The sequence below is a fragment of the Sarcophilus harrisii genome, chromosome 2, assembly GCF_902635505.1.
Source record: "Sarcophilus harrisii chromosome 2, mSarHar1.11, whole genome shotgun sequence".
NCBI lineage: Eukaryota > Metazoa > Chordata > Mammalia > Dasyuromorphia > Dasyuridae > Sarcophilus > Sarcophilus harrisii.
This window is the reverse complement of record NC_045427.1, coordinates 506,455,024-506,468,302: the sequence shown is the minus strand read 5'-3', so window position 1 is coordinate 506,468,302 and position 13,279 is coordinate 506,455,024. Positions and strand designations below refer to the sequence as shown.

At 32.6% G+C, this 13,279-nt stretch overlaps 1 protein-coding gene across 2 annotated transcripts in view; it reads right to left on the bottom strand.

Moving 5' to 3' along the window:
- UNC13C (unc-13 homolog C) overlaps positions 1-13,279 on the bottom strand; it is a 668,923-nt gene that overhangs the window by 214,671 nt on the left and 440,973 nt on the right. For both annotated transcript variants that reach the window (XM_031955232.1, XM_031955234.1), the window contains one exon: positions 11,870-12,003. In XM_031955232.1, coding sequence (XP_031811092.1) covers positions 11,870-12,003 — 134 coding nt within the window. The remainder of the gene's footprint in view (positions 1-11,869; positions 12,004-13,279) is intronic.

The window sequence follows — 13,279 nt, the reverse complement described above, 5'->3', positions numbered from 1 at the left end:
CACAGCAATATCACTACTAGACCTATTTACATAAAAATATTTATAGCAGGAGCAGCTAGATGGTGAAGTGGATAGAACACCAGCCCTGAAGTCAGGAGAACCTGAGTTCAAATCTGGCCTCAGACACTTAACATTTCCTAGCAGTGTGACCCTGGGCAAGTCACTTAATCCCAATTGCCTCAGTATATATATATATATATATATATATATATATATATATATATACACACACACACACACACACACACATATACATGTATGTATACATACATACATATAGATGTATATATATATATATGTTTGTATGTATATATCAGTTCTTTTTGTGGAGATAAAGAATTGGAAATTTAGGGGATATCTATCAATTAGGGAATGACTGAACAAGTTGTGGTATACAAGTATATGATGGAATACTATTGTGATATAAGAAATGACAAGATTAATGATTTCAGAAAAGCTGATGCAGAGTGAAATGAGTAGAATTAGAACACTGTACATAGCAACTGCTCTGATAAAGACAATAATTCAAGATAGTTCCAAAGGGCCAATGACAAAAATGCTATCTATTTCCTAAGGGAACTGATGAACTATGAATGCACATTGAACATACTTTTTTTTTTACTTCCTTTATTTTTCTTGCATGTGTTTATGTGCGTGTATGTATGTGTTTCTTCTGTAACATGATTAAAGTAGGAAAATGTTTTACCTGACTTCACACATAAAATCAATATCATATTGCTTGCCTTTTCAAGGTGTAAGAGAGAGGAAAGAGAATATAGGACTCAAAATTTTAAAAAATTAATGTTAATTTTTCCCTAAGTAATTGGGAAATATTTAATGAAAGGAAATACATTGATATAGAGCAACAACAATTCAGTTACAGGCAGAGAAAAAGAGGAATTCTATGAATTTATGTCTGAATTTGTGATCTAAGAAAGATTGTCATAGTCATGCTGTGGAACTTCTTGCCACAAAAATGCCTCTGAATAAGAATATAAGGACTTATTTCAATAATTCTCTCAGGTGTGCAAAAACTGTATCGGTTGACAATATGCCATTCACAAATATTGGATTGAAAAGCCTCATCAAATTTAAGGCACATTTGGAAGGAACATTAGGTAACAGAAAAAAAGAATAGACTTGGAGTGAGAGAATACAAGCAGGTGGTACTTCTATCACTCACTACCATCATGATGACTATTATTATTATTACTAGAAGCTGCCATTTAAATAGCAATCAATATAAAGTTTGCAATGTACTTTACAAATATTATTCCATTTGATCATCATAACAACCCTGGGAGGTGGATAATAGTAATAATGTTAATAATAACAATAATGATAAATTTATAGAGTGCTTTACAGATATATCATTTAATCCTCACAACAACTCTGGGAGGGAAGTATTATCATAATATTTATTTTGATTTTTATTGTTAACATTATAACAGCAGCTAGTATTTATGGAACACTTTAAGGTAGTGAAGTCCTTTGCAAATATTATTGCACTTGTTCCTTGCAACTATCTTGGGGATTGACATTTATTATTAACCCTCATTTTACAGATAAAGAAACTGAGAAGACAGAAGTTAAATGATTTATTCAGAGTCATACAGCTAGTAAACATCTGAGTCAGAATTTGCTTTTTGTTTTTCCTGATTTCAAGTCCAGTTCTTTATCTCCTGAATGACCTAGCTGTTCCTAAAAAAAATCACTAGCTTCATGATCGCTGCTGAATCCCTTCTTCTATATGAAGCTCGGTTTCTTCACAAAAGAAATGAGCACAATTACATACAAATCACTAACATTTAATATGGTTATGAATTTTAAATAGGACAGTGAATGCAAAATGCTTTATGGTAGAAAACCAGTAAATTAATAGATATTTATTAAGTACCTAATATGTCCCAGGCAATTGGGGTTAAGTGACCTGCCCAATGTCACCCAGTTAGGAAGTGTTAAGTGTCTGAGTCCATATTTGAATTCGGGTCCTCCTAACTTCAGGTGCTCTACCCACTGCACCACTTAGCTGCCTCTCTCAATACTTTTCAATCAACAATTGTGTGATTATATAGATTTAACTAATTTTTAAAAAATAAAGTTAGATTCTAAATGGAAGAACTTAAAAATGGTTGTGCAGAGCAATGGAGCATTTAAAAGCATTTGCTATAGCTTTCTTGAATTGTAAATTAATTTGCTTTTGAATGTTATAATTGTCAGAATTAGTATAGAATCCTAGAATTTGGAGCTTCATCATTTTCCAGGTAGAAAGGCAAAATCCCATGTTTAAATTATTTTTCCCAATCCTGTCCAGTGTTCTTTCCATCATATTTCCCGTAAACTAGAATTAGTCCATTTTTCCCCTTCAATCAAGAAATAGTTTCAAAAATTTGAAAGCAACAGAAGAAATTTGAAAATGTCAGAAGTTTTCAGAAAATGGGTAAATACATGAATCATTACACTTGGATGGATACCTGATGTTATCTCATCTATCACTGCAAGCTGAAACCCTCATCCCAAGGTTCTTAATCATCTATACCTTTTCATAAAAATCTTCATAGATAATCTTCCCAAAGGAAAGTTTTAATATCTTGATATTTTAGGACACCAGAGACACTATTCATATTGATGTTCATTTTTTTTACAGGACTAGCAAAGGTGCTAGGGTGAATGTATAACAAGACACATCCTTGATTATTGTTTTTTATAGCATTTCTCAAGTATAAAACAATTTCCTAGGTCCTTCTTTCCAGAGTTTTTTTTTTTTTTTACTTAATTATAATAATTTTCACATCTTGGCCAAGTAATTCTTATTTTATTTAGATTGTACTATCTCTCCACTGCCCAAATAACAAAGCTTTTCTGTACTTGCACATTTTCCAGGAGCAGTATAATCTAATTTAAGGTTCTTAATGATTTAATTAACAAATGTAAACATTAACATGCAATTAAAGTATGTAAAATATTTCAAATGCCTCAGATCCTGATGAAATCATGGTTCTTTCTCAATATCACCCTTTCCCCCACCCAATTTCAAAGTAATTTTTGAAGTTTTCTTCTTCGAGTTCAGATCAATTGGGTTGCTGGTTAAAAGTTCTCCCTATTGTCCTTTTACTTCTGGCTTCCATGCTGCTTTGCTTTCAAAGATGGCAGCTGTCTATATAATGTTATTGTTATGTGTTAAGGTATTTAAAACAGCTTGTTTTTCCTTAACTAGGTTAAAAAAATCCTTTCAATGAAAAAAAAATACAAAGAAAGGTGGCCTTACCTGTATCAGACCTAAAAATATATTATAAAGTAATGGTTATCAAAACCATTTGATACTGGCTAAGAAACAGAATAGTGGATCGGTGTAATCTAGTGTTTGATAAACTCAAAGACTCCAGTTTCTGGGATAAAATTCACTATTTGATAAAAATTTCTGGCAAAGAGTATGGCAGAAAATAGACATTGATCAACATCTAACAATTTTATGACAAGAGAAGGTTGAAATTGGTTCATAATTTAGACATAAAGAGTGCTATTGTAAGCAATTAAGAGGGAGAAGGGATGGTCTACCTCTCATATCTATGGAGAAGGAAGGAATTTAAGGCCAAAAAGAATGAGAGAACATTAGGAAATGCAAAACAGAAAAAATTGATAATATTAAATTAAAAAGGTTTTACACAAACAAAACCAACACAGCCAAGATTAGAAGGGAAGCATAAAGTTGATAAAAATTTTGCAGCCAGTATTAAGGCCTCATTTCTAAAATACAGAGAAAATTAACTTAAAATTATAAGAATACAAGCCATTCCCCAATTGATGGTTAAAGGACAGGAATAGACAATTTTCAGATGAAGAAATTAAAGCTCTTTCTAGTCATATAAAAAGTGCTCTAATTCACTATTGGTTAGAGAAATGAAAATTAAGACAATTTTGAGGTAATACTTTACATCTCTCAGATTGGCTAAGAAATTGGAAAAGATAATGATTAACATTGGAAGGGATGTGGGAAAACCAGGACACTAATATATTGTTGGTGGATTTGTGAAATGATCCAACCATTGTGGAGAACAATTTGGAACTACATCCACATCTAAAACCAACAGCAAGCATTATTTGTAATGGAAAGAAACTGGACACATTCCCAATAAGATCAGGGGTGAAACAAGGATGCCCATTAGCACCACTATTTTTCAATATTGTATTAGAAATGTTGGCTTTAGCAATAAGAAAAGAAAAAGAAAGAAAAGAAATTGGAATAGACAATGAGAAAATAAAACTATCACTTTTTGCAGATGATATGATGATATACTTAAAGAATCCTAGAAAATCATTAAAAAATCTTCTGTAAACAATTCACAGCTTTAGCAAAATTGCAGGATATAAAATAAACTCATACAAATCATTGGGATTTCTATATATTACTGACAAAGTCAGCCCATCAGTAAGAAATAGAAAGAGAAATTCCATTTAAAATTACTATAGACAAAATACTTGGGCGTCTACCCAAGACAAACCCAAGAACTATACATAATTAGAAAATGCTTTTCACTCAAATAATATCAGATCTAAATACAATTGCTCAAAGATAAGTTGAGCTAATATAATAAAAACGACAATTCTGCCTAAATTGGTCTACTTGTTCAGTATCATATCAAATTTCCAAAAGTTATTTTTTAGAACTAGAAAAAATAATAACAAAATTCATCTGGAAGAACAAAAGGTCAAGGATATCAAGGGAAGTAATGAAAAAAAAAATACAAAGAACGGTTGCTTAGCAGTACCAAACCTTAAGCTATATTTTAAAATAGCAGTCATCAAAACCATTTGATACAGGTTAAGAAATAGAGTGGTGAACCAATAGAATATATTAGATATATAGGACACAATAATCAAGCTTATAGTAAACTAGTATTTGATAATCTCTCCCCCCCCCCCCCAAACTCCAGCTTCTGAAATAAGAACTATTTCATAAAATTTCTGGGAAAACTGGAAAACAATATGTCAAAAAAAACCAGCATAGATTTATATCTCACACTCCCTACCAAAATAAGGTCAAAATGATACATGATTTGGGCACAAGGGGCATACCATAAAAAAACTAGGAGAACAAGAGATAATTTACCTATAAGATTTTTGGAGAAGGGAGGAATTTATGACCAAAGAAGAAATAGAGAATATTATGAAAGGCAAAATGGACTTTGATTACATTAAATTAAAAAGGTTTTGCACAAAAAAAAACAACGCAAATAAGATTAAAAAGGAAGTATAAAGCTGACAAAAAAAAATCTTTACAGCTAGTGTTTCTGTTAAAGATCTCATTTCTAAAATATATAAAGAACTGTGTCAAATTTATAAGAATACAAGTCATTCCCCAATTGATAAATGGTCAAAGGTTATAAATAGACAATTTTCAGATGAAGAAATTAAAGCCATCAATAGTTATATGGAAAAATGCTCTAAATCACTATTGATTAAAGAAATGCAGATTAAAAGAACTTTGAAGTACCACCTCATACCTCCCAGATTGGTTAAGGTGACAGGTAAAGTTGATGATGAATGTTGGAGGGAATATGGGAAAAATGGAACATTAATTCATTTTTTGGTGGAAATGATCCAGCTATTCTGAAGGACAATTTGGACTTATGTTCAAAGGGCTATTAAACTGTCCAGACCTAGCAGTGCCATTACTGGGTTTGTATCCTAAGGAAATCATAGAGAAGGGAAAAGGACCCACATGAGCAAACATGTTTGTAGCAGTTTTTTTTGTAGTAGCAATAAATTAGAAAAAAGTAGATTCCCATCAATCAGGGAATGGCTGAACAAGTTGTAGTATATGAAGGAAATGGAATATTATTATTCTATAAAAATGATGAATAAGATGACCTTAAAAAGGCCTGGAAAGATTTACATGAACTGATGCTGAGTGAAACAAGCAGAACCAGGAATACACTGTAAACAAAAACAGCAAGAATGTACAATGATCAGTTATGAAAGACTTAGTTCTCCTCAGTGGTTCAATGATCCAAAGCAAACCCAATAGGCTTTGGACAGAAAATGCCATCTGCATCCAGAAAAAGAACTAAGGAGACTCAATGCAAATCAACACATTATGTTCATTTCTTTTTTCTGTTTTTTTCCTCTCTCCTATAGTTTTCTTCTTTTGCTCTGATTTTTCTCTCCCAACATGATTCATAAAGCAATGTATGTTAAAAATAAACAAATTTACTAGAAAATAAAATTTTAAAAATCTATATCCAGAGGCTATAAAACAGTACATATTCTTTAATGCAGCAGTATCTCTAGTAGACCTATATTCTAAAGATGGGAAAGCACCCACATGTGCAAAAAAAAATGTGCTGTTTGTAGCAGCCCTTTGTTGCAATAGCAAGGAGCTGGAAATTGAGTGGATGCCCCTTAGTTGGGGAATGGCTGAATTATTTATGGCATATGAATGTTATGGTATATTATTATTCTTTAAGAAATGATTGGGGGGGGGAGCTAGATGGTGCAATGATTAGAGAAGCAATTTTGAAGTCAGGAGGACCTTAGTTCAGATTCTCAATAGAATATAGGTTCTTTGTGGGCAGAAAAAATTTGTATTTTGGTCTTCATATCCCCAATACCTAGGATCTCATTTTTTATTGCTGTTAAATCCTTAGACAACTATGTCTGACTCTTCGTGGCCTCATTTGGGGTTTCCTAGGCAAAGATACTGGAATGATTTAATATTTACTTTTTCAGCTTATTTCATAGATAAGGAAACTAAAACAAACAGACTTGAGTGAATTGTAGTGACTGAGGGGAGATTTGAATTCATGAAGATGAAGCTTTTTGACTCAGCAAGTGCTCAGTAAAGGAATGTTGTATTGGACTGAATTAATGTGTTTGGCGAAAATCTTATTCATAAATAATATAAGTTCTACCTAAACCAGATTAAATAATCACAAACGCCATATGGTACTTGATTCATAAAAGTTTGAATTCAAGAGGTTTTGGAGACTCAATTGCACATCACCAAGATGTTGCCCAGCAATATAATGTTATTTAAACATTAAAGTAATTCTGAAAAGGGATAAAGGAATGATGTTCCATGTTGGTGGAGAAAACAAGGAAGTCACACATTTTAAAGAATATTTTGTTCAGATTTTAAGCAACAACTGACCTGTCCTGGAGCCCAATGACCTGTTATTTTGGTTGGGTATAAAATGTAAGTAATTGCTTATACCAAGCAACAGTGAGAGAGGCAAGAGGCTTTTTGTTTGTTTGATCAAACTTTGATTTCACAATATCAGAGATCTCTCAGGAGAGAAGATTCATCTACTAATAAGGATCAGAAATTTTTCTGTAACTTAATAGTCTTAAAAATGTTTTTTGTTAAGTGATGTGCCCAGTCAATATGGACTAGACATCTCAGAGTTAGAATAAAGTTCTACATCTATTATCTCTCTCTGCTCATTCTGCTCACTTCTCTCTCCCTCCCCATCTCTCCTTTCCAACTTTTTCCATCTCTCATTCCCAGTTTCAATCTCAATCTCTCTCTCTCTCTCTCTCTCTCTCTCTCTCTCTCTCTCTCTCTCCCACACACACTTTTTTTCACGAAACAAATAAGTTATAAATAATGTATTTTAAAACAATTTTGAGGTTCCATCTCACACTATGAGACTAGCAAATGAATAATGTTGGAGAGATTCCATTATCATGGAAAAATAGATACATAGAGTAAAAATGATTGATAAAAGTTAGTAAGAGTCAAAGAACCATAGATTTCTCCCTAAAAAGAGATACAAAGGGACTTTCCAAAGGTAACTAGCAACTGAAAGAACTGGTCTTGTAATTCTAAATCCAATCTTTTTTCTGCTTCATTATACATGTTTTATATGGATTGCATAAAAGGGACTAGGATGTTTAATTTGGATAAAGGAGGACTAAGTGGAGGACATAAAGGGTAATAAAAGAACAAAGATTAAATTTGTCCTTCCAATTTATAAAAACAATCTCTCCCCTACAGGACTTTTTTTTCTTTTCAAGGATCGTGGGAGAGAGTCACAATATGTATATATACATTTAAGTAAATATTATGTTATTTTAGGGGAAAGAAAAAGAGAATGTGTCAGAGAGAGACAGACAGAGACAGAGAGAGAGAGAGAGAGAGAGAGAGTGAGAGAGAGAGGGAGGTCTATTTAAGGCAAAGACTTTGTGTAGGACATTATTCTTAAGCTAAGCCATGGAGGAAAATCTTTGCAAAGGCACAGAGATAGATAAATGGAATATCATGTATGAAGGAAGACAAAGAAGGCTGCTTTGACTAGAATAGAAGATATGAGGTGAAGTAACATGAAATGTTTGAAATACAGGCTGGATACATACTGTTAAGGGCTCTAAATGCCAAATAGAAATGATTGTTTATCCTAGAAGTAGTAGAGAGTCACAGGAACTTCTTGAGCCAAAAGATGACAGAGTTAGATTTGTGTTTAAGGGATAATCAAATCATAGCTATGTTGAGGATTGAATGAAGAGGTAAAAAACCAATTAGAAGATTGCTGGAGGAGAGATGAGAAGGTACTAACAGGAGGTAAGGTCATATGTGTGAATGAAAGGATGCAAAGGGTATGTCTGGAAGAGAGGATTTAGTAGGAAACAACCTCTGACCAGGAAATTTATCATCCCTAAATTTTAAGCCATGGTGCAGAAGAATCTTCTTTGCTTCAATTCTGTCAAATTTTCCCTTTTGAATCTTTTGCCTTCAAAGGAGAACAATTTGGAAAACTCAGCCTATGGTCCTAGAATCTTACTTCTTTTAATATTTTTTTCAAGGAAACTTGGTTCCATGACACTAAATATCATTAAGAGGTCAAGGAAGATGAAAGCAGAAAAAGATTATTGGAGTTACTAAGAAGGAAATGGAAGTAAGGAAGGGAATAAGCATTTATATGGTACCTAATATGTGCTAGGCACTATGCTAAGTGTTTTAAAAATATCATCTCACTACAACTCCAACGTGGGTGCTATTATTATTATTATTATTATCATTATCCCCATTTTACAAGTTAGATGACTGAGACCATGAAAAGTTAAGTAATTTTACGACAGTCATGGAGCTACTAAATGTCTTAGATCACATCTGAACTCAGGCTTTCCTGATTCTAAGCCCAGTATCTACTGAGTCACTTAGTGGAGAGGAAAGTGACAGTTTCCTTACATTATCAATAAATGTTTATTAACTGAAAGGTCAAAACAAACTGCTTTGGATTCTAAGATACAATTTTTCATTTGTCTTCTCTACTTGCTGGGCAATAAAATGTGTCCCTTCATATGGCAGGAGGGAAATATTTCTTAATTATCACCCCTGTTGCAGTGATAGAATTGTATTTAACTTGTTATCTATTTTTATTACTAATAGCACTATTTCAAAATATGTTGATACCAAATGGTTTTAAAGGCTCTAGCTGCCTGCTGTCTTGGAGGGAATAATTCACATATATGGTCATGAAATTACAGTAGTAACTGGGCTAGAGCAAATGACTCTCTCTTTTGTCCTTATTTCCTCAATCCCTAGCACCCAGAGAGGTAGTTTATGGGGCTATAGAATTGTTTCTGTTTTTACTGTTAGCAATCACATTAGTCCAGACACTAGAAATCTCTTAATTTCAAAGACTACGGAGATTAATAACAAAAGAAAAATTAGTGCTATAAATTTCTATGAAATCTTATAAAACAAACAACCAAAAGAAACTAGATGATGGTTGTCTCTGGAGAGGCTAACAGAGCCAGATAACACCTGTCTTCAGGAAGATTTCTTTCTTCTTTTTAAATAGCATTTTATTTTTCCAAATACATGCAAAAATGGTTTTCAACTCACATTTGCAAAAACTTGCTTTGTATTATTTTCCCTCTCTCTATCCATTCCCCTTTTCCTAGACAGTAAACAATTCAATATAGGTTAAACATGTGCAATTTAGGGTTGGGCTATGTATCAGCATAAACTAAAGTCCAGACTTTCAGTAAAGACATAAAGCCCCAGGATTGGACCAAAGGAAGAATTATTCAATTATTTTTAGGATTCATTTCACTGGACTATAGGTATCAAAAAGCCATGACATTTCTTTCAATATCTTTTTTTTTCCCACTTCATGTCTCATTTAGTAGCAGAGATTAAAGCAAACTGAAATGTAAATATGACAATCTTCCCATCCCAGTTTCAGTAACCACACTCGTTGTACATTACTGCCCCTAATAAGCAAAATCTTGAGCACAACTCCAAAGTGAGCTTGCTGATTTAAAGATTCAATTAACACTTAAAACACAACATGGTTCATAAGCATGTACTGTTAACTGAGAAACTGGCTATTTCTGGGTATTAAGGTGAATAAAAAAGGGTTGGGATGAAAGTTAATATCCTACCATTTTACAATAAAACATTTTACTAGTTCTACATAGTGGAAAAAATTAAATGACTCATCTTTCTGATTTCAAATCTGGCTTCAGATACTTATTAGCTGTGTAACCTCAGGCAAATCACTTAACCCTGTTTAACTCAATTTCCTCATCTGTTAAATGACCTGGAGAAGAAATGGCAAAACCACTCCAGTATCTTTGCCAAAAAAAACCCCAAATGATGCCACAAAGAGTTGGACACAATTAAAATGGCTGAATAACCACAGTTTTATTTGATTTCTAAAACTCAATAAGTATAAAGGTATAATCAATTATTTTGGGAAATAATCCCCTATACCTAAATTCTAATAGAAATGAAAAATCATTATCTTAATTAAAAATAACTCTTAATTTAACACTTGTGTTATATGCAAAAACACTATGCTATATTTTAGAGGCCTTTTTTCCTCTGCCTTTTCTCCTTCAACATCTTCCTCTTTCTTTTCTTTTTTGGATTGGCTAATGATTTCATTGATATAAGGAACTCCCTATGAAGAAAGTCTCTCTGTCAATGGAAAGCAATAATTACTCTTCAATTTACAGCATGAGAAAGTGCCTGGGAACATTGAGAGCCTAAGTAACTTGTCCAAAGTAAAAAAAAAAAATCCAGAAATGTCTGATAGTTCTTGAAAGCAGTTCTCAATTTTATACCAAATCCTTTAAGCAGTTCCTTCCCTAAACCTCAGTTTCCATATTCATAAAACAAGGATAATTACACTTGTACTGCTTATTTTACAAAATGATTTTGACTTAAAGTGATATAGAAATCTCACATCTCCATTTAATCATTATTCACCACGTGCAAAGTATAGTACCATGGAAGATACAAAGATGGATAACACATTATCTTTATTCTCAGTGAGTGCATAATTCGGTAAAAATCTTACAATAATAATTCAGGACCATTTTGTCTATATTTACATGACAAATTGATGGTTTTTGCATGGAGGTGTGGTTTTTAGTGAAGGAATATGTAATTGAAAATGTTTTTAAGAATTAATATTTTCAACTCTTTTAAGGTGAGATTTTCAGACACAAACATCCTTAATTATTGTCAAGTTCCTTCTCTATTTTATTTTTAATATTCTTTCTAGTTCTGCACAGATAGAAAATGGCAAGGACATGCAGAAAGAATGAAAAACAGATTATTAAAAAGAGATAGTCAGAAAAGCTTTGCTTGACTATCCAGCCCAGTTCAATGAACATGTTTTAACTATGCCAAGTACTCACTAGATCCAGAGTCAAACATCTTAAGTTAGTTGATTTTGTTTTAATGCTAATTCAAGTAGTGAAAACATATAGAAAGACTTTAAATTTCATTTGTCAATAATTTTAAAATGTTCAAACTGTAACATCTGCTTGTGGTAATATTTATGAACGCTTATTTTCTTTGGTAGATGCACTTTGATGGAACTAACTCCATCAATTTCCAAAGCAGACTACTTACTGATTCAGGACAGGTGTGTATGCAGTTTTATCTTCATCAATAATTGTGACCATCAAAGTGATGAGCTGGGGCCAAAAATCCAAATTCTTGACGGTTGGACCCTGATCTTCCCGAGGAATGTCTTGTTTCTTACTCTGTTTAAAGGATCACACAACATATAAAAAAGTCAAGTTGAATCATTTTAGTTCCAATTTAATGCACAATGGGAGGGGAAGTGAAAAAATTATTTGTGATTATTTAAATAAATGAAGCTAAATAAAAATGTCCTTTTTAAGTTGAATAACAATTTGCAGATTGATAGTGACGTGGACCTATTAGAAAAAAAATCTTGTTGATCTGAAAGTGACCCAGTAGAGATACTAGTCCCAGGATATAGAAATTTAGAAAATACAAACATCTAATAGTCCTACTCCTTTAGCATAGTAACTAATGTCCATCTCTAATTCAATTTGTCTTAAGTACTTCTTTTCTTGCTTTCACATCACAAATTATAGTTTAAGGGTTCATATGTTGTTACTTATGATAAATGTCAAAATTGCTATTTACAGCTTTGCACTGATAAGTGTAATTTATTATTTGATGACCTTTATTAGGAGAGACTATTTCTTTCAGAATGTCTTTAGTCAATGTCTTTATGAGAACTTCAATTGGGGAACCACAGAATAAGAAGACTGAATTTCACTGCCTCTTATTTTCCAAGACCTTAAAATATTAAGGTGTAAGAGTTTATGGATGTTCAAGTAATTAACTCTTTGGTTAAATCTGTGCAATTTAGAAAACCACATGTACAGGCACGATTTTCTCTGAATGACCAAGAACTCATCATATGAGATGCCTTCTTCCTGAATCCCTTCCTCTGATCTCCATAAGACCTTTATAGACATGACTCTGAATCTTTTACTCTATCAGAACTTCTCGAACTAATTCTCCATTAGAGGTCTAAGAGTGTGCTGGGATGATACTGATTCTAAATATTCATACTCAGCATAAAGTAGTCCTTCAAAACATGCACCACTACTCACAAACGATTCTTATTTGATATTTTATACTTCTTTCAAACACATAGAAGCAAAACAATGGATTTTTCATTCAGTAAATATTCTTCACGTAATACCATTAGGGCATTTATTGATCTTTTAAAAATTAGGTCAATCAGACAAGGAAGACTTTCTGCTAAAAATGTATGAGGATTTAAACTATTTAATCAGAGAATTCTAGTTAACTGTCAAATTAATGACAGACTGGTGGTCTCGGGTGGTCGCATAACTGTGGCTATATACTTAAAGCACTACTCTCAAGTCACACCAGTTGATCTTTATTAAAGTCTACCTATGAGACATGAAAATTGTATCTAGGTATCCTAACTTATTTTTTGAGCTATTCTTCCTTGAAATTGAATCACTAATATTT